Source organism: Amblyomma americanum, chromosome 1 (assembly GCF_052857255.1).
Source record: "Amblyomma americanum isolate KBUSLIRL-KWMA chromosome 1, ASM5285725v1, whole genome shotgun sequence".
In the NCBI taxonomy this organism is placed as follows: Eukaryota; Metazoa; Arthropoda; class Arachnida; order Ixodida; family Ixodidae; genus Amblyomma; species Amblyomma americanum.
This window is the reverse complement of record NC_135497.1, coordinates 133,499,343-133,520,652: the sequence shown is the minus strand read 5'-3', so window position 1 is coordinate 133,520,652 and position 21,310 is coordinate 133,499,343. Positions and strand designations below refer to the sequence as shown.

Sequence of the window (21,310 nt, the reverse complement as noted above, 5' to 3'; positions counted from 1 at the left end):
GTTGCCATTCTGCGGCCGTCGGCGCCGGCACTGTTGGTCGTGGGTATGGTTTCGGCGCACAGTCTGCGCCCTCGGATTTGTCGTTAAGGCGGCGTTTTTTCATGGTCGACGACGACAGGTCCATTTCCGACACCGGGCGCACACCAATCGTCTTGACGGTGGCCGGCAGCCAGGCGTTGGGGCCGTCTGTGCAGGATTGTTCTTGACGTGCGCGTACACCACACTCCACATAAAATAGCAGGGCAGCAACATGCGAGCAGGCCTCTCCGTTGCCGGCCATGCAGGTACAGTGAGCCGACACAATGTGACCGTCGCTTTCTGCGAGGACCCACACGTCCACGGGTGGCTTATTCAAACTTTGCGAGTGGTTCACCTGGGCGCAAATGACAACGGCGACGAAAGGAATTAGTACTTCACGGAAAAAAAAAGGTTTTATGTCCTTACCTGTGTTTTGAGTATCACTGTGTCGGCTACGACCGTTTTCATGCAGACTCGGTCTGTGCGCACGACGTCGTGATCTTGAACCGGAAAAGGTATGCGCACGACGCGACCTTAGCGCCCTGAGCGGCGGTGGCGGCGCGTGCTCCGGCGCCAAACATGGCTCGCAGACGGTCGCGGAGACAGCTTTCTCGTCGTAGTCACGTTACTCAAATTGGCGGCCGGACGGCTAGGCGTTGTGTGCCGCTACCGCTGCCCATGCTGGCGATATATATACTGATCGATCGCGGGTGCGGTTAGCGCCGTGATGCTCGCCCGCTTCCATGACAGTCTTCAAAACTTAAGTAGCGGTACTTCACACGGCTCCACGATTCCAGGCAGGCAGCCACTTCGCCGAACAGAGAATGTAGCACTGCTAGAAAAACAGTTATAAGCTCCTGTCGTACAGTCTATGACGGCTGTTAAATGTGATAAGGAGCACCAAACGAAGATCGAGTTCCGCGCGCAAGTCTGCCCGACAACGATTAGGGTCGGGGTATATTGCTGTTGTATGGCGTGTCAGTTCTGATTTTGAGCAATACGGCACGAGCACGGCGTTGCGGCGGCCGAGCCAAACATTTTTCAACAGTAAAGGGATGTCAGTTAATTCTGATTCGGGGCAATACGGCACGAGCACGGCATTGTGCTTTTCAGCGCAACTGTCACGAATCTCGCTGCCAGCAGTTCGGGTACCCCCGTAAAAGCGGAAAAGAATTGCCACCGCACATCGCTTTATTTACAGACTGCAACGCCAGCAGCAGCTCACGACGCCGCGCCAAGCAATAGTACGTCCGGCCAGTAGCGGCGGCCGGCGGCCAAGACGAACATCGCCGCCGCTGCCGCCACCGACGCTGAGGGCGCTAAGGTCGCATCGTGTGCAGACCTTTTCCGGTTCAAGATCACGACGTCGTGCGCACAGACCGAGTTTTGCAGAAAACGTGACCATTGCGACTGGCCGAGATTTTTCTACAAGAAGTGTGAAGGAGCGACTGCTGCTCCTGCTGAGGAAGTTTCTTCACAACGAACGGCAGGTGCTGAAGCAGTAAGTGTTTACAAATTCATGACTGACATTTTTTTCGCTTTCATTGCCTCAAGCTGCAAAAAAAGTGACTGCTCGTTTCAGACCAGGTCTGACACCGAAGAAGAGTACACGGAGCGGGATCAGTTGCTCCAGCAAGCTGCCGACCTTAGCAAAGAGTTCGGCTGCAATCTGAGACCCTCAACAAAGAGAGTCCCGAAAAGGCCCTCGTGCAGAGCTACGGCACGTTCGACAGCCCGCGCCTTAACGCAGGACGGCAGGGTAGCTGCAGCCATGCGGTTCTATGAAGAGCCAGCGGATCCGGCAGCAGAAGAAAGCGAGAATATTCACTGTCATCGTAAGTGAGCTACATAGCCTTGTGTGGTGTTGTGTCCTCAGAGCGAGTGTTTATTCAATGTGTACGCGCGCTTCTGCGGCATTTCATGAACGGCTACGCGCAGGAGACACTTTAAGCAATACTACATCATTATAGGCTTAGTAGAAGGCTCTGCCCACAAGGGCACAAGACACTTAGTAATGAAAACGCTGCCTAAACAGTTAAGTCGACGCCTTTCCCCAGCCAAATAGACGACAAAATACACCCACCCATTTATGAGGATATCTGCGAACTTTTGCGACGAATATCTCAATTTATACAACATAGTCTGGGCATGCCAAAAGAATGAACACATCCTCAGAATAGAAAACCCAAGGCTTCAGCAGTGGGAGTGGGAGATGCCCAACTCGTAACCCCATAAACCAGCAACTACCGGTCAGTACAACACTGCTGGCGGCCAAGCTCAAGTGAGCCTTGGATTGTGGGACTCCACCCTCAAATTATTTGTTCTTAATAAATGTTTTTCTGCTCCTCATGCCCCTGCATGGATTAAGTGCAATTGTAGAATGTGTCTTTCGTCATCTTTGCGTTGTGACACATCCTGGGGAATGGCGCGATGACAATGACATATGGTCTTGTTGTACGAGCAAGTCACTGCAAAAGTTGGTGTTTGACTGGTGAATTGAAATATGATTACTGACATGCTTCACGAAAGCGTTTGCCTAACTTACAGGCTGGAAAACAGTCAATAGCCCTATATAGCAGTACAAGATTCTATAGTAGACAGGTTTATTTGTCATTTCTCAACTGTGGAGTGTGACATTGTGTGTGGCCTGTTAATGGACATACGCTTCACTGGAACCTTGGGGTAGCAACATCAGACATTGTGACTGAGTGTAAATAGCTTGAAGACCACGCTGTGTTTTCAGCTGCTTTCCTTGCTTATTTCCAGCTTGATATTACGTGTACATGCAAGCACATTTTAATATTTTTTATAGTGTTCTTTGAAAGTGTGCTGCACATTTCCATTGTCATATGAAGAGTCCACAAAAGTTGCAAGTGTGCAGAAGTCATAAAAACCTTAACTGCTTGGCAGTCCAAGCATGCAACCACCAGTTGAAGGGTGTCTTGTAGTTCCCTGCGCAAACTGCACAATGCAATCCTCAGTACCTGGCCGTGCCTCTAGGCAGCCAGAAAGTTAAGCTGTCCTTGTTTCTCTTGTTCGGAAGACTTTTATGAAAACTTGTGGGCACTTTTGTGGGAATTGCACAAACACTGCTTCAGGATACACATTACGTAGCAGTGAAGTGTCGAGAGACTGGTTGCATTGCCTTTAACCTATGATTTTTTTTTTAACCAATCGAAGTTGTTCTCTTCAAAACTGTTCCGTTTGGCAGCTATACAGCAACGAAAGAATTGTTTTCATTGCAAAGCGTGGCAGGTGTCTTCTATCTGCTCGAGTGTCTTTCAGCTTGCTGGTGTTGCACTCTGCTAGGGCCATCTGAATGAAAATTCTAATTATATTTTATCTAATATTGCAGTGCATAGAAGCAGAATTCTCTTGCATCAACTCTCAGCACACTTGAAATCACATGCTGGGCAAGGTTTCCAGCAGTTTTCATGTCTAGAGCTTTAACGCAAGCAAATCAGTTGCCCTGCCATTTGTGTGGTTGCAAGTCTCGTTACCTTTTAGAACTGCATCATCACGTTTAAACAGCCTAGGTTCTTGTCGCTGTCACCTCACGCTCTCAACCGTTACGCTCGTCCATTTTTCTGTCAATATGCAGTTTGTATGCTCATGCATTTTGTTTGATTGCTGTATAACTATAGCGTGCGAAATAGCTGCGACATGCAATGGGGTAGCATTGCTTTCATCTATATTTTTATCTTCAGGCGACGCTCGGGGGTCCATGGATGCAGCTGCCCTGCTGGAAGGAATGTATATGCCTTCATCATCGCCTGCTGCGAGCAGCCAGCTGGAGCTACCAGAGGGAACACCTGGCTCTCCGTACCAGCGGAGGACCCCAAAAGAGGCAGGAAGCCCGGCACAGTCTAGCCATCCACAAGACAGCAAATTTCAAGTGACCCTCGGAGCCTCGGGTAAGAGTCAGCGAGGTTGACGAATGAGTATGTGCTGTTTTGGAGACCAGTAAGAATGTGTGCTTATGCATTGTGTGGGCCAACTACGACCTGAGGTGTGGTCAGGATGAACTAGTGGGCTAGTTGGTAACAGATACCAAATGATTTCTGGTGCACAAAAAATACGAATACAGACAGAGAACACACCACAGAGCGCCGCCTTGAAACAGCCTTCCATCACCAGGTGTCCCGGCTCTTGAGTTCAGGCTACCCCTATATGCTGTTAATTTCCATGGCTGAAGATATGTTTATACGTCTAAATAAGCTAGCTTCCAACGCAGCACAGGAGCCAGCTCGCAAAAAGAAAGTAGCTGTGATACCACACCTGGTGCGCAAGAAGGTCAATTCAACCGACAATCAGGATAGGAACTGCACCATTAGACATCAGCAGCGGTTTGTTGCACGCAAAGAAAACGTGGTGTATCCAATCTCTTTGCCCTGTGAACAAGACTACGTTGGCCAGACTGGCAGATGTCTGAATGATAGCCTCAGGGAGCATAACTACAACGTCACGGTTGCCTTTCGACACCTATACATACATTGGTAGCGTGGCTTTTCGGGCTTATTGGTACATAGTTCCAATACACTGTAGCGCAGCAAAAGACGAGGACACAAGAGACGAGAGACGAACACCACGAGCGCTATCACAAGAGACGAGAGACGAACACCACGAGCGCTACACAAGAGACGAGAGACGAACACCACGAGCGTCTCTTGTGTCCTCGTCTTTTGCTGCGCTACAGTGTATTGGATATACAAACATTGCCGTAACTGTAGTCAGTGCAAGGAACAAGGTCCTTCCTTTGAGCAGACCACACTTCTGTGCAGGTGTGCAGAAAAGACCACAATGGTAATTGCTGATGTTCTTAACAGCGCTACAAAAAAAAAAAACAAGGACGCAGGAAGAAGTATACAGGAACAGCGCCCGTCCTGTGTACTTCTTCCTGTGTCTGTTTTTTTTTTTGTTGCGGTATAAAGAACTTCGAGAAACTATGCTTCACCAACTAGCCCCACATCGTGTTTTGTTAGGTAATTGCTGAGGGTGGGGAAAACGTAAAGCTTAAAGAAAATTGCGTCAGCACGCACTCTTTATTGTCAAGTGACAAGGAGCGTCATTTCTTGGGCATAATGACGCAGTAACGATGAATTCGAGGCTGCCCTTTCACGTGTATTCTAGCTCGGTTGTGCAGTAATGTATTTGTGTTTAGTTTATGAAGTTGCCTCGTGTTGCACGTACCGTATTTACATTACTGTAAGTCGACCCCCCCCCCCCCCCCGTCACATTTAAAAAAAAAAAGCTGCGAAGTTGTTTAAGCTTGGCCTTGAATAGTTGAACGCGATAGCATTATCCAGCGGTCGCCATTTATCGCTAGCCGCTATCGGCTGCCGCACACGGCCGTGCCCGTGGGCACATTACAAAATGAACATGAAAATGTCACTGGCTACTCGTCCACGCTAGCGCCATCGTCCTTAGTAGCGATGCAGTCATAATCACTGCTGCGGTCCCAGAGCACGTCGTTCTAACGTCGCCGTCCAGCGAAATCCCGCACTTTGCCAACAGCCACATCAGGACATCGCGGGGAACAGCTGAAAATTTTCCTCGCGGCAGCTGCCACACTTTTGTCACCAGTTGTGAACGTCGAACTAGTGGCACGGCGCGCAGTTGTTCGTTTCTTCGGCTTCAAGAATGAAAGACATCTTGAATGTAGTCGCGAACGGGCGCCGGTCGCTTACCGGACACGAGGCACAAATGACGACTGACGAAGCACTAACTTAAAACTTGTAAAACGCGGCCGGCAGTAGTCAAATGCGTCAGAGCCAAAGAAGCCCTTTCTACATGAACCCGATAGAGTCGAGTAGAGTTAGCTTGTCGGGTAAAAAACCAGTTGCCGGGTTCATGTAGACGCTGTCGGGTCGAGTAAAATAAGCGGCAGAGCGAGTCGAGTTAACTCGCCTGCAGGGGGTAGGTTAACTCGCCTGACCCGCCTTTCCAAAAACCATGTATACGCAGTCGGGTCAGGGAGTCGGGTAACGGGGAACTCTGGGAAAGATTTCGGTCATGTGACCAGTCGACCAAAATGGCAGCCGCCGTCGGTCCCCGCGCTGTTTCCACCCGAGCTTCTTGGAACGACCGGGAAGTAGAATGTTTTTTAGCGCTAATCAGTGAAAAAAAAGTGAGCGAGGCGCTGGACAGCAGACGGCAGCGCAATAAAGATGTGTTCAAAGATCTGCAGGCCGAAATGGCCAATCTCGGCTACCACTGGACGTGGCAGCAGTTGCAGAACTGCTGGAGGAATTTGAAGAAGCGATTCACGGCCGTGAGTATAAACGTTCCGTCAGCCGAATTTCGACACCCATACGGAATGATACGACGTTGCAGCACAATTCTGTCTTGTGTGACAGGAACGGTTGGAGCAAGAGAGAAGTGGAGCTGCACCGTCGGCTTGGAAGTGGTATGACCACATGAGCGCGCTTCTCAGCCACAGGCCGATGGTGCAGGCTCGCGAGTACGGCGTGGATTCGCAAGATGTCCCACCAGACTACGGCGACAACTCGCAGCTAGGCAAGTATACACCCAAATGTGTTTTCACGCTCGTTTACTTTTATGTGATGTAGCATGTCAGTAGCGCCGAAGTCGGCGACTCGGTGCTGCGTTGTTTTGGTGAGCGCTGATTTGAATGCCGCAACGTAGAGCGGTTAACGCAGTTTCAATCAGCTTTCGCATTTCTAATAGCGTGATCATTTACAACCCCCTGGAAAGCGGCAGCGCTAAGGAACAAGGACGAAAGAGAGACACGAGAACACACGACAAGCGCTGATCTCGTCTCTCTCTTTCGAACTAGTTGCTTCGCGCTGTCGCTGTCCATGATGATTCACCAACTAGCCCGCAACAAGATATTAGTCCTACATTAAATGCTATGTAAACAAAAAAAAATCGATTCCAGAAAACGTATAATCGTAAGGACAAATGCGGCACTGCTGATAACGAGTGCACACAGGTACTCTTGAGCGAGACACACAAAAATTCTTGTTTCCAGTAAAGAGCCTCAATAAGCTGACAACTGAATTTGTTCCTTGACAAATCCACTGGGCATGCAGCGGGGCTGACTTAATTTTTTTTATCATGCAATCATGTAACTGTGCAGATGTATTTGACAAATAACCAAGGTGCCCTGCACATGGCCCTAACATGAAATGCTCTTTGCTCCTAGTGCACGTTTTCATTGACTGCAGTACGCACCAACAGCTTTGAAAATGCAGTGGCTTAAAATTTGTGTGCCTCAGCACAGTTCCCCTTAAAAGCAAACTCTTAAGAGCACATTTTCTTTGGCATAGATTATTATTGTGCTTTCATGAGACATGGTTAATCTCATCCAAATTTCACTGCACTGACATAGTACACGGGCCTCTAGCATTTTGCCTCCATTGAAATGCATTTGCCGCGGCAGGAATCAAACCCACGTCTTTGGGCTCAGCAGCCCAGCACCATGAGCACTGAGCCACCACGGTGGCGTTATATACTGATGAGGTATAGACAGTGTTGAAAGGCTGATATCTCCAAAAGGAAAGTTCAACACTTCTTGCTAGTGTTTGCCTGCGGGGCTGAAACTTGGAAGCTAACAAATAAACTAAAAAAATAATGAAGGGCTGTACAATGAGTTAAGGAAAAAACAATAAGTGTAATGTAAAAAGGACACAAGAACAATGTGTATGAGAGAACATGAATTAATGCTATCTCAGTTCATTAAGAGCAGGAAATAGACATGGGTGAAACATGCAATATATAGCATGGTGTCTTTGAGTGACTGTCAAGGCAAGGCACAAGTAGTTAAAGTTAGTAGAGAGTCTGTTGCAGTAACGAAGCAAGGAAGTTTGCTGGTAACAGGGTAGGCATGCTAGTTGCAAAGAAGAGGTGATTGGAGATAGAGGGCCTATGTTGTGCAGTGGGATGGGATGGCATCTTACAATCTTTGGACTGCAAGATGTGCAATTTCAGCGCTTTTGGATATAGGAGCAGTGATTTTTTTTTCTGTTTTGCAGATATCAGCGATGCTGACACCAGGACCGAGGAGGACAACGCTGATATCCTTCAGGAACAAAGTGAACGTAAGCTTGGGCAATTTTTAAGCACTAGATGGCATTTAATAGCTCGGCTGCAGAACAAAATTGGTTCCCTGGGCCCATGTTCACACTTCGATTTCTCGTGGTATTGATCCTTTGAGGTGCTCAACAATTGGCTGAGGCAGCGGAAGCGGATGTGCTGCTCAGCTGCACTGCAAAGTGTCGTCGGACCAGCCTTGAAAATAGTGAGGTATACGTGATTATATTTCCAGACATCGTTTGAGTGGGATGGTGTGGATTCCATTGGCGCAGAGTTTTGTTTCCAAGGTTACTGCATTTTGTTTTTTATATAAACAGTTTACTGTGGCACCGTTCAGGCTTTTTACCCGCAGATGCAGACGATGCAAGTGCTGCAACTGCTTCTGCTGCTTCAACCAATCAAAGAATGCTTGCGAGTCTCTCGAGAGGTCAGAATTAGAATATTTGCCCTGCTTTATGCTTCCTGCATACTTCCTGCGTACCATTTTGATTCAGTAGTTTTGCATCTCTATGTGTAGCTGAAGATAGAAAAAGACAGCCTCATTTCTTTTCTTGTTTATCCAATAATTGTTCAAATATAACAAGAAATGACATCTTGAGTTTTTCGAGATGAAGACAAAAACATATTTTCTTCAATTTTTTAACAGAACCAACATGCACCGAAACTTGAATCTATAGCTACTAGCCATGTAGCCAATACGAAAGCAAATTTTACCCTGCCTGTCATTTTTCTGCTGAGCTTCCCTTTTGATCTGTTCTGCATCTCTCCTCAGTGAAGTACTTTCTACTACGGTCCACCTCACACAGCTACGCCATGATGTAGTGTCCCGGTGATGCACGAAATACCTTGGGGTGTCACCGGGTATATCAAAGGGTATCAATTTGGGCTATGCTCCCATGACTGAATGTTAGTGCTGCGTCTAAGATGGTAGTTCGGATGTGTGGCTGGTAAGGAAGGCATTCTTTGGTGCACATTCCCAAACTGCATGGTTAAATAACTCGTAAGTATTTTTGCATCTCCTGTAGAAACACTATTCTAGAAGCTTTGGTTGTGCATTGCGCTACTTGCTGGGGAGCAGGCTTTGTGGTGTGAAGAACTGATTTGAGCGAGTACCTATGCAGGAAAGGCTTGTTCATCATCTGGCTCTTGTCAGCGCAGCAGGTGCCTCAGTCTTTTGAACACAGCATTTGACAGACATTGCTGTTGATAGCCAACATGTGGAAATACCTGCGCAAAACAGCCTTACGCATAATTTCTATGTGCCCACTAAAAAGCAAAAGAAATGTTTAAATACATCCATACAAAAGCGAGGTCTTACGCTTCACGTGAGGCAAGAATAGCGCAGAATAAAAGTGTCAGCACTGAATAAAACATGCATAGTGCCTTGCTTGCATTGCCTGGAGGCTGTCAATGGATCAACTGTGTTTATGAAATTTCCAGTGTTTTTTTTTTGGCATTTTTTCCATTGCAGAAATGTGAGCAAATGGAAGCTTCAAAGAAAATGGCTTTGAAAAAAAAAGGCTGTCCTGGCTCTATTAAAGGGCAGAAAAGCATGCGAGACGCTGAATAATATTCATGAAAGTTTTGGAATTTGATATTAGTAAAAAACCAAAAATCAATTTTTTTTTCTTGCACTTTAGTCTTTCCTGCATCCTGGAAGAAAATGAGGTGGTTCATATTAATCCAGGGCTCTCCAGGCTTTCCAGTATGGCACATCTCATGGCCCATTTGTTGCTTTCGAATGTTAAACCCAAATACCGTACCATTCCACACATACTATGTTCTCTCCCTGTAAGGGGCAATGCTAAGCTGCTCTAAATGATGCAAGTGCCTGCCAAATGCCCTCCATTCCATTTGTATTCTCCTGGCAATTTCACTGTCATGGTCCAACTCTACGGTCATTACTTGCCTAAGATAGATGTATTCTCTTACAGTATACAATACTTTGCTGCCTATCTTTAACTGTTTGTCCCTTGCCAAATTACTGGACGTGACTTCAGTTTCCTTCTTATTAACTTTTAGCTCTACCATTCTGCTTGAATATTGAGGCTCTGAGTCATGCACTGGGACTCCTTCTGAGTTACGTCGCTGGACAACATGAGCAAATCGGAGGTTCCTAGGATTTCCTCCATTAATTTTTATCCCAAGCTCATCCCAGTCCAATCCTTTGACTCTTGTAAACATGCAGTGTATAGCATCAAAGAGCTTATGTCGCCTTACTCTACACCCTTTCCAATGAGCATTTTGGTACATTACTCTACCCCCCAGACCTTGTTGTTCAATTTCCTCACACCCATTCTTTCTTTTTCTGGTGGAGAATTGTGGCGGTACAAGGATTTGAACCATGGGTCTCCTGCACGTGAGGCGGATGCTCTACCTCTGCGCCAGCGCAGCATCCACTGAACTGGCCACTATAGTGGCCACTGTACTGCACCCTGAATGCCTAGTGGCATTGCTGGTGCTCATCTGTATGCAGCAGTAATGAGAGAACAAGAGTAGCACACGAATTTTTTTAAAGAAAAAGTCATTCAAACACAGCACAAAGCTCTTATACCTATGCTATTAGGAAGTGTTGTCAAAGTAAAGTGATGCAACTTGCTATCTTTAAGTGTGGTTGTTTGCAGAATCCTGATGTGTTGTATTGCCAGGAATATTTAGGTAGTGCAAACTTAAATACATATGTGACCAGTGTTTCGACAAAAAAAACTTTCTTTTTATAGTGAAAGGAGCAGTGTGCATGTGATAAGCATTGCTGAGGTGGTCAGAATTTATGCATACTATGGCATTTTCCCATTCTGGTAATTTTAATGTTTTCATCTAAAGTGTGTGTAAACTTTGTACCACAAGGTTTCGTGGACTAAGTTTCACTTGCACAAGGTTAAGGGTGAGTATGTGCCTGCAGTGTTTCACTTTTTTTGACCTCTAATTGAAAATTGTCTCTCGGTTTATTGAACATGCCTAAAGCTGTTACCTCACTTTGTAAACATGGACATTGCTATGTATCACACAGAAATGTTACAAGTAGTGAAAGGGGGACATCACGACACAGGACGTAGTCTCAAATTCCAGGTCTAGTACCTTGCCACAGCATCTTTCCTCTCTTTCGGAGTCATAGCATTCTAGAATGTGTTTTCCAAAAAAAACACAAATTGCCTGGGCAAGCACTGGCAGCAGGAGTCTGAAGTTATTGCTGCATCCAAAGAGTGTTATATACTAGAATGATAGTCATGACGCATAAAATCAGAACTGTCTTCAGTTTCCAACCTGCATGGGCTCAGAACACTGGTTCCTCTAGCAAAGAAAAAGTAAACAATGTGCAAAGAAGTGAGCACCCTGGTATACGTAGTATGTGTGCAAGCCTAGTCTTCGCTGTCGTTGCGCAGGGGCTCCACAGCCGCCGAGCGGCTGCTGCCTGACCACGTGATCTAACCGAGCCTCAGCTGGATGAAAAAAATAAATAAGGATGTGCAATATTATCGCAAACAGTATAAGTGCAATATTAGATTCCTGACAAGTCAGAAGTGTGCAGTAAGTAAATGTACTTTTTTTGTTTTTAATGCGCAGAATTCATGCACTTTCAGTATACTGATGCAAGGTGCCACGCCACCCCAGTGTGGCATCAAAATCGATCTGTAAATCTTGCTCTCAGGCCTCGTGACTACGGGTTATTCCACAGAAAATACTTTTGAACGTAGCTGTGTATATTCATATGCACCAGACCAAATTTAATGAGGAGTGTGGCAACCTGTAGAGAACCAACCAGTATATACAATGATCACTTAATTGAAGACAAGAAAAATACAGCTAAAACAGACAGGCTACCATGCCTAATACTCGTTAGAAGCAAAAATATGTCATGCCAATAAGAACGAACCATGTGCTGGTATTTCAGTCAGAGGCACTTAAATGCAACAGAAAACATCCACCTTTGCAGCATCATGCACTTACTTGGAGACATTGACATCACACAACAGTTTTTATCTCGGTACAATAACCTTGGTGCAGAGAGTGAAGTCGATATATTCCACTCGCCTCAAAATGAATTGCACACAAAACGTCACATCCTGTCTCCAAGTAAGTGCATGATGCTGCAAAGGTGGATGTTTTCTGTTGCATTTAAGTGCCTCTGACTGAAATACTGCTTAATGGCTGCATAAAAGTTTGCTCCGGGTTTTTTTATTCACATTTGCTGCTTAAATCTGAGCAAAGATTTGTCAAAGTGAGTCTTTAAGACATGCACCTACACTCGATCTGCATACAGGATGTGACGTTTTGTGTGCAATTCATTTTGAGGCGAGTGGAATATATCGACTTCACGAGGCAGTGTTTATCTGTTCAATAAAGGGGTCAGCTGGCAGGATGCTATAAATGTAATGGGTGCTTGTCACATTTGAGTATGGCTATGTTTTAGGATATGCATAAACACAGAGGGAAAGCTGTGAGCAGTTTTCAGAAACTTTTTAGGATTCGCGCTGCACGCAAAAAGAATGTCGGTGATGCATGGAAAACGCGCGGAAAGGACGCGTTCACAAGCAGAAGTACACAGGGCAAAGTTGCCCTGTGTACTTCTCCTTGTGAACGCGTCCTTTCCTCTGGTTTTCCACGTATCGTGCAGCAACCGGCCCAATGCCTTCGGGCGCTGCAGGTATTTCCAATAAATAAGGATGTGCAATATTATCGCAAACAGTATAAGTGCAATATTAGATTCCTGACAAGTCAGAAGTGTGCAGTGTGTAAATGTACTTTTTTTGTTTTTAATAATATGCTCCTATCTTCATTATTATCTACCGAGGCAGTGGTATATCTTGCGTCCTTGTTCAGTTTCATTTTGTGTTTTTGTGTGATGTGTTTGTCAGTTCCTAATTTGTTTACAAGATAATGGCAATGTTTTTTTCAGATATATATATTAAGAGTATTAATGAAGCTTGCTTTTTGTTGGTTTCGTTTAATGAACTATATTAATGCGTGCTTTCTTTTAGTACTTGCCAAAGGTCATTTATTTTCCTTCACCAGACAGGTACAAGCTGTGTGATCTGTTTCTCAGTTCCTAATTTGATTTTAAGATATTTTTGGTAATCTTGTTTCAAATGTGATAACCTTCAGTTTTAATGATGCCAGCTTTTTGTTGGAGTCTTTTAATGAACTATATTTCTGCATGTTTTCTTGTATTGCTTGCCGAAGTCATTTATTTTGCTTGACTGGAGAGGTACAAACTATGTGATATGTTTCCCAGTTCCTAATTTAATTTTAAGATTCTTGATAATCTTGTTTCAGATGTGTTAATCTCGAATTTTAATGACATCTGCTTTTTGCTGGTGTCTTGTAATGAACTATATTAATGCGTGCTTTCTTTTAGTACTTGCCAAAGGTCATTTGTTTTCCTTCGCCAGAAAGGTACAAACTGTGTGATCTGTTTCTCAGTTCCTAATTTGATTTTAAGATATTTTTGGTAATCTTGTTTCAAATGTGATAACCTTCAGTTTTAATGATGCCAGCTTTTTGTTGGAGTCTTTTAATGAACTATATTTCTGCATGTTTTCTTGTATTACTTGCCGAAGTCATTTATTTTGCTTGACTGGAGAGGTACAAACTATGTGATATGTTTCCCAGTTCCTAATTTAATTTAAGATTTTTGATAATCTTGTTTCAGATGTGTGTTAATCTCGAATTTTAATGACATCTGCTTTTTGCTGGTGTCTTTTAATGAACTATATTAATGCGTGCTTTCTTTTAGTACTTGCCAAAGGTCATTTGTTTTCCTTCACCAAAAAGGTACAATCTGTGTTTCTCAGTTCCTAATTTGATTTTAAGATTTTTGATAACCTTGTTTCAGATATGTGATAATCTCGAATATTAGTGACATCTCATTTTTGTTGCTGTCTTTTAATAAACTGTATTTATGCATGCTTTCTTTTTATTACTTGCCAAAGAGTGACATTTATTTTGCTTCACCGGAGAGGTACAAACAGTGGTGTGTTTATCTGATGTGAAAACAATAGCAATCACATTAATAATCAGGGGTCCTCCTGACACTTTGACTTCTGCACCCTTTTGTGTTGTTCGAAAACACATTTATATTTCTTGTATGTGGTTTTTGAGACAAATAAAAAAGAAGATCTACATTCCAAACACGGCTGTATAATGTATTTATTTATCACATTACCCAAAGTGCCTGTTTGGCAGTACAGTGGAGGGAGAGAGTTACAACATAATCATACAATATAGTGGCAGGGAAAAAATTCTCACGGAAAATACATTGCAACATAATTTGATACAAACACAAGCATAAAATTACAGCAATGCGGCAAACAATTCATTAGATTTTGTTGAAATGACTTCCTGGGGCAACTTATTCTATTCATTTATTGTTTTTGGAACAAATGACATTTTTAGTTAATCAGTAGTGCATTTAACTTCTTTTACTTTGAAAGTGTGGTCCCTTTTTGCAGACATATAGTCTGGTGGAAATAATGGTCACGGTCAGTACCTGTTTTAGAATGGTATATAGTTCGGAAGAATTTCTGCCTAAGTACATATCTGCGTCCCTGCAGTGAAACTCATCCGAAAGACTTCTGCGTTGCTGACACACTGAAATTTTTGCTGTAAGTATTTAAAACAATGTGGACAGCCAGGATTTGGGCCTTCTGTAATTTATCAATATTTTTAGTTTCAGGGCCCCATACTGTGCACGCATACGCATACTGTGCACGTATAGGCCTTACGTTAGTTGTGTATAGCAGTTCTTTACTTTGTAAAGGAAAACGCTTGGAATTCCTGCATAAGAAAGTCAAAATTCGACCTGCTTTTGCAGTTATTTAATTGATGTGCCTATGCCAACACAGATCACTACTTAAATACCCACTGAGATATTTGTATTCGGTGACGGACAACAAATTCAGGTGACCTTTTCTTATTAAAACACCTATAGAGACTTTTCCGGAGATTAATAGTGACGCCCCATTTATCATACAATTTAGAAATTCTGTCAAGGTCGCATTGCAAAGCATCACGTTCAGCAGGAACAGAAACAGTTCGGTACAAAACAGTCATCTGCGAACAGCCCCAATGTAGACGATATACCAGCGAAAATGTCATTTATAAAAATTACAAATAAAAGTGGTCCCAGAACTGACCCTTGTGGTATAGTCGCAAGTAAAAAATATTAGCACAAATCACTGCCGATCAGAATTTGTATATCTCGCCATGCGGCGCTGTGGTTTGCAGACCTGCCTATCGGGCCGTTTCCATATTTTCAGCATGGGGGGGGGGGGGGGGGGGGACGGCAGGAAGTAAGCTTTATGAAGCGTGCCATTGCCCGAGCGTCGAAGTGCCGACCCTACGTAACTGTGCATGCGGCATTTATTTTGGCTCAGTTATCATGGGCAAAGATGGATTCTTTTTTATTACTGTTTTTTTATGTCCGTGATGGTTTGTCAAAAGGAACTCGCTCGGGATGATAGAGCTACTTTTAGCCAGTATTACACAAGCAAGAAAAACAGAGAGTTTATTTTTCCGATGCAACTAATTCACACAGGTCACTTTGTTGGGAAAGTGTAGTAACATTATTGACAGGAGCACTATCCCATCAATTCAGGGAAAGAAGGGAGGAGGACAGCCAGTTCGCTGTCGTGATGCGTGAGCAAACACGTCGTTGCACTAATGGCGTGCGTAGGCCCCACCGACCGTCACAACGCTTTGAAGGCGCTCAGGGAAGGAGTCAAACAGGCTGCTTGCAAGGTCAGGAAGAGCCTGGAGCCTGCTCCATTCCTCTTGAACCGCCGCCCAAATGATATCTGGTGATGATTTGTGCATCTGCCTTACAGCTAGTCGTTTTTTCATTAATCCCCATATATTTTCAATTATATTCAAATCTGCTCCTTTTGGAGGCCATGGCAACTCCTGGATGCAGAGCTGTTCAAGCAGTTACCAAACGCAGCACGGCTGAGGCTGCTTGCAAAAATAACTGCCAAACAAGCAAAAAAAAAAACAACTATCCTATTCTTCACCCGTTGCCTGTGGGAGCAAGGCTGCGCTAAACAAAAGAGAGGGCGAGACAGAAAAATAAATTTTGCTGGGCCGTGACAGTCCGCTGAACCCCCCTAATACTGCAGAATGGGAACGGCCCGGTACTCTCGTTATCAGCCTCTTTGTCATCCGCAGCGCCACGCATTGTCATTCCGGCGCTCAGGTGTTCCGTCATGTGTGCTAATCTCTTTTACTCGTGACTGTACTCCTGAGGTTACAGCAACATCGTCCGATATTTCACCACTAACCACCGCCCTAAGTTTTCTTAAATGAGGGTACACTTTGCTCCATGCTACTACTTTACTGCTAATGTTATACAATAATTTTTCTAGTAATGAAGTATGTGGTACAACATCAAACGCTTTCATAAAATCGAGAAACATGCACTCAACAGAAACTGCTTTATCTAAAGAACTAGCTATATCATGGGCAAGTTCAGTTAAGTGTGTGACACATGAAAACACTACAAAACCCATGTTGGTTATTATTTATGAGGGAAAACTTAAGATGGTGTACAATGTAAAAAATACCTGCTCCAAAACCTTGAAAACTGCACTTGTGAGGGATACTGGGAGATAATTTGAAGCCAGATTACATGGCCCTGATTTATGAATCGGCACAACATACGCCATTTTCCAATTATTGGGCAAATCACTGTCTTCAAGTGATTTTGAACATCACTCGGTTAATGCATGCATAGTAGGGCTGTTCAAGATACGAGTGAAAAAAAAAAGGCTGGCAGTTATAGTATGTCTACACTAACTGCAAAATGCAATAATACTTTGGTTTCAAGTAGGTGATGCATGGTACAAAGGCAAAACTGTTTTCAGTACTAAAGATGACAGAGTAGCTGCCGCAGTGGCCCAGTGGTTATGGCGCTCGGCTGGTGACCCGAAAGACGCGGGTTTGATCCCGGCTGTGGCGGTCGAATTTCGGTGGAGGTGAAATTTGAGAGGCCCGTGCACTGTGTGATGTCAGTGCACGTTACAGAACACCAGGTGGTCGAAATTTCCGCAGCCCGTCACTACGGCGTCCCTTATAGCCTGAGTCGCTTTGGGATGTTAAACTCCAAAAACCAATCCAAACCAAAAGATGACAGAGAACACATTAACTCAGGACAGGCGTGAACTGCGAAGTGAAGAGTATTGCCGAGCCAAGCTCTCTGTGACAACCACACATTGCCAGATACAATCCACAACATAAGGAACTAGGCAGTACACAGGATTCCACATGATATATCAGAAGCAACATGTGGCACACACAGTCGCATATATTATGAGGACTATCATAATAGTCTGTCTGAAGCAGAGAACATTTCAAGCCCATTCAGTCCAAAGACACTGTAGTTCAGTTGTCACCAAAATCAGGAAAGCAGTCATTATTGTACAGCCAAATAAAATAATCCCAAGACTGCTGAGATATTGAAAGCATTAATAATTTTTCAGGCTACTAAAAACAAATGCCTTTTGCCTGAGTATTGCTTGTTGTGGTGCTCTTCACATAAGTGGCTGTGCAAAATGGACGTGCTTGATATAATGTGTGGGATCTTCTTTGCTGCCTACTTCCACAAGATGCAAGTTGTGTGTGGTAAATGCCGTAAAAAGTTGCTTGACAACAAAATTCTAGTGACACCTCATGCCTATCCTGTGCTACTGTGCTCATCGTTCCGGTCTTCTGTGCTAACAATTTTCTGCTCAATGCACTTTAGTCTTCGAACCCGACCGCGGCAGCTGCATTTCGATGAAGGCGAAACGTTAAGGCGCGCATGTGCTGTGCAATGTCAGTGCAGGTTAAAGATCCCCAGGTGGTGAAATTATTCCGGAGCCCTCTACTCTCTTGCTTCCTTTCTTCTTTTACTCCCTCCTTTATCCCTTCCCTTATGCACAGTTCAGGTGGTCCACCGATATGCGAGACAGATACTGTGCCATTTCGTTTCCCCCAAAACCAATTTTCATTTTCACTTTAGCGGAAGCTACTTGTGCGAATCGGGAAGTTATGGGCTAAATAATTGCTCAGGCAGTCCCTTACATCCGACTGTTGGGTGCCTGCATAAGGCCTGCTGACGGGCTGCGGAAAGTCTTCTGATTCAGTAGCTGAAACAATGGCACCCCAGGAGTCCTCATAGGTTTCTGAATGCTGCTCACAAAAGTTGTGCAGCACGCATGCTGTGAGGGCAACAGTGGGCACAAACTTATAATTTATGTCTGTGCGCTTAAGTAAAACGCGCCAACGCCCCTTCAACCTGCCAAATGCCTGTTCTACAACATTCCTCCCAGTGCTGTGGTACACGTTGAAGGACTCAGCTTCTTTCGATAGCCTCCCTGTGTAGCCTTTCAAGATCCAGGGCAGTGGGGGATACGCAGGGTCAGCGAGAAGCATGAAGGGAAGAAGCTTCCCCTCAAAGAGCTGGCTGCCCTTTGGCAACAGTTGGTCGCTGTTCTTGTAGAGTTTGGACATCTTAAATGCTGTTGAGTCATGCGCACTGCCTGGTGCAAGGCATGAAATGCTGCGAAACCTGAATGCAGAAAAAATGGGATGCACGTCAAGACAAAGAAGCTTTTGAAGGCTATCATTTACACCATCTATTAGGTGCTAAAGCACTGGTGCAAAATAAAAGCAATAAGTTTGTATTTGAATTGCACTAAAGGGAAGCAAAACTAGCCAGCAAAACAATGTCAAAAAGGAAATAGAAGTAATTACAAAATATCTTGAAAAAGCAAAAAACAAATTGCAGACCACCCTGAATTGCATTATAAAAACTTTGTGGCATCACTGCCACGAAATGTGCCACTGGACACATCCACAGGAGCTGTGTTGAGCTCGTTTCTGCCATCTTTATATATTTTTTTGCTGTAGCTATGATCCTAATTTCAAATTATCCATGTGTTGCATTCATATAGCTTGTTTTTATTTAGGTGCCAAAAAGTTAGTACAGGTTTAAAAGAAATAGTTCACAAGCAAACTGTACAACACCACTAGATTGCTCAGTGGGAAGTGTGCTGAAAGTCTGCAGTGAGATTTTAAAGGCAAATAGATTACTTATGGATGTCCCACAGTTTAAATAGAACAAGATACATGCACTACAGTACCAACAAATGGATGCCATGTTAGTCAATCATGATAAGCATATCTTGGGAGAGGTCCTAGCACACAGGAATGTCAAGTTTGAAAATTCGTCATGCCTGTCCTTGCACACAAGCACAACAAAATAATTATCTGGCTTCGAATTTCAGAGTACTTAGTGTGAAACACTTCATCAGCATGCTTCATTACTGTTTTCCGTAAGTTTCAGTTGTTGCTGTTGCATACAAACAGCAAAGCTTAGTTCCAATAACGAATAAACAAATATACTCACAGTCCACGGTCGTCCACGACTGCCTGCATGTTGTAGGATGCCCACATTTTGCGATTAATAAAGTCTCTGTACCCTTTTCTTGGTGCAGTGATAGGAATATGAGTGCCATCAATGGCACCACATATCTGTGGGATGTGGCACTTCTCAGAGAACCTTCTGCCAATTAATGTGGCCTCTTCAGTTGATGGCAGGTAGATAAATTTGTTTGAAAGGTGCCTTTTTACGGTAATGCAGAAAAGGTACAAAAATTTCTGCACAGTGCTTTTGTGAATTCCGAACAGATTTGCAACTACTCGGTACTCACAACAGCTAGCCAGTTTGTACAGTGCAATTGCAATTCTTTTGTCAACTGGCACTGGCTCTCGAACGTAATTACATTCTGGTGACATAAATGGAGCAAGGGCAGCAACCAATTCACAGAAATTTGCCCGTGACATTCTGAAGTTTTCTTTCCATTCACCATCGTCAAAGTTGGAGCAAACAATATTGTCCCACCAATCACTACTTCTGTTCTTCATCCACATGCGCCGCTTTGGTGGTGGTGCCAGGGATTCCAGTCCTGCAAGATACCTGGTGTTATCAATTTGACACGCACTTTTTTTTTCACTACCTTTTTATGAATATGCACAAACTGCAGGCTAGTGCGTGGATATCACAGTCCTAAAAACGAGTGTCACAAAAGATGCCATGGTGCTACATAAGGTATTGGAAAGCATGAACTCTGGTGCTTGATTTTGAGTATTTCCAATTCGCTTGCTGCTGGCTTTTAGTGCAGTTATTAAAAGTAATCATTGAAAATACAGGATTGCATATTTCTTTAGGTTACTCCATCGTTATGAGGTTAATGAACTTATGCAGCACTTACCAAAATCCTGCTACGTTATATAATTAGTTTTACCACATGTGCTTGCATCCTGCTAACCTATGAAAACCAAGAAGCAATTTATGAAAACCTCGCGATTGATGAAGCGTTATAAAGTAACGATGTTTAATATTACGTAATGCGATCATTTGCAGCCGCGTCACCACGCTGTTCAGCACTACACCAAACACAGGAGAACGTATTCCCGTAACAGCGCAGTGCATGTTTGGTAACGAGCTGTACCCCCTTTGTAAAAGCAACGGAGCAACGGGGCTAGCTTTTCAGCCCCCTTACGGCACTCCTACTGAGTGAAAAGTCCCGAAAGGTGAGTACAGGGGTTCTCCTGACCTTACACAGAATTAGAGCTTAAGGTCTGCCATAAGTGTCATGCTACTCGGCTAACATGCAAAACGCGTTGATCGGTTAGTTTTGGAAAAGGCGGCACTTCCGCACTCCATTTTTCGTCTCACACTCCACCGTTAAAACTCATGCAGCCTACTGTATTCGAGATATGTAGCTTGCGACTTTAGGAATGCCAAATCATCCGCTATATTAGTTTCTGCACTCCAGGATTAGCGAGGACAGGCGTAGAAGAATAGATACTAACCATACATGACGGCGACTTCGTGGACGGACCAACCGGCGGTGAGCGGTGTTCGGCTGTTTGATATACTCCGTATACGTTGACAACGAGCCCGGTAATGAATCACCGCGGCAGAGAGAAGCATATTATGAAAGCTTATCCATGACATCAAAAGGGTCATGAAATAAAGCTGATGGAGAGTGAGCATCATAATCAAAACAGCAGACGACATGGCCATTGCGAACGCGCGGGAACCCGCGGGCCAAAAACAGGAACCGGAAACTTGCACGATAACTGCGAACCTCGACGCTAGGCGCCGCTGCGATACTTACGCGCTTGAACAGAGTTCATGTAGACACCAATCGAGGCGAGTCAGAGGCGGGTCACCTAACCCGACGCTGACTCTACCCGG

General features: G+C 44.3%; 1 protein-coding gene across 1 annotated transcript; it reads right to left on the bottom strand.

The window, feature by feature from the left end:
* Nucleotides 1–19,597: 19,597 nt before the first annotated feature.
* On the bottom strand, nucleotides 19,598–21,310 carry LOC144113718 (uncharacterized). Its single transcript, XM_077646999.1, has 3 exons — nucleotides 20,923–21,310; nucleotides 19,678–20,012; nucleotides 19,598–19,609 (listed from the first exon to the last, which is right to left on the bottom strand). The coding sequence occupies exons 1-3, from the start codon at nucleotides 21,134–21,136 to the stop codon at nucleotides 19,598–19,600; spliced, it is 561 nt and encodes a 186-aa protein (XP_077503125.1). The 5' UTR covers nucleotides 21,137–21,310.

Coding starts and splice junctions, on each gene's coding strand:
- LOC144113718 (XM_077646999.1), bottom strand. CDS start 21,136: ATGGCCATGTCGTCTGCTGTTTTGATTATGATGCTCACTCTCCATCAG. Junction 20,013..20,922: donor CGAAGTCGCCGTCATGTATG/GTTAGTATCTAT, acceptor GGTATCTTGCAG/GACTGGAATCCCTGGCACCA.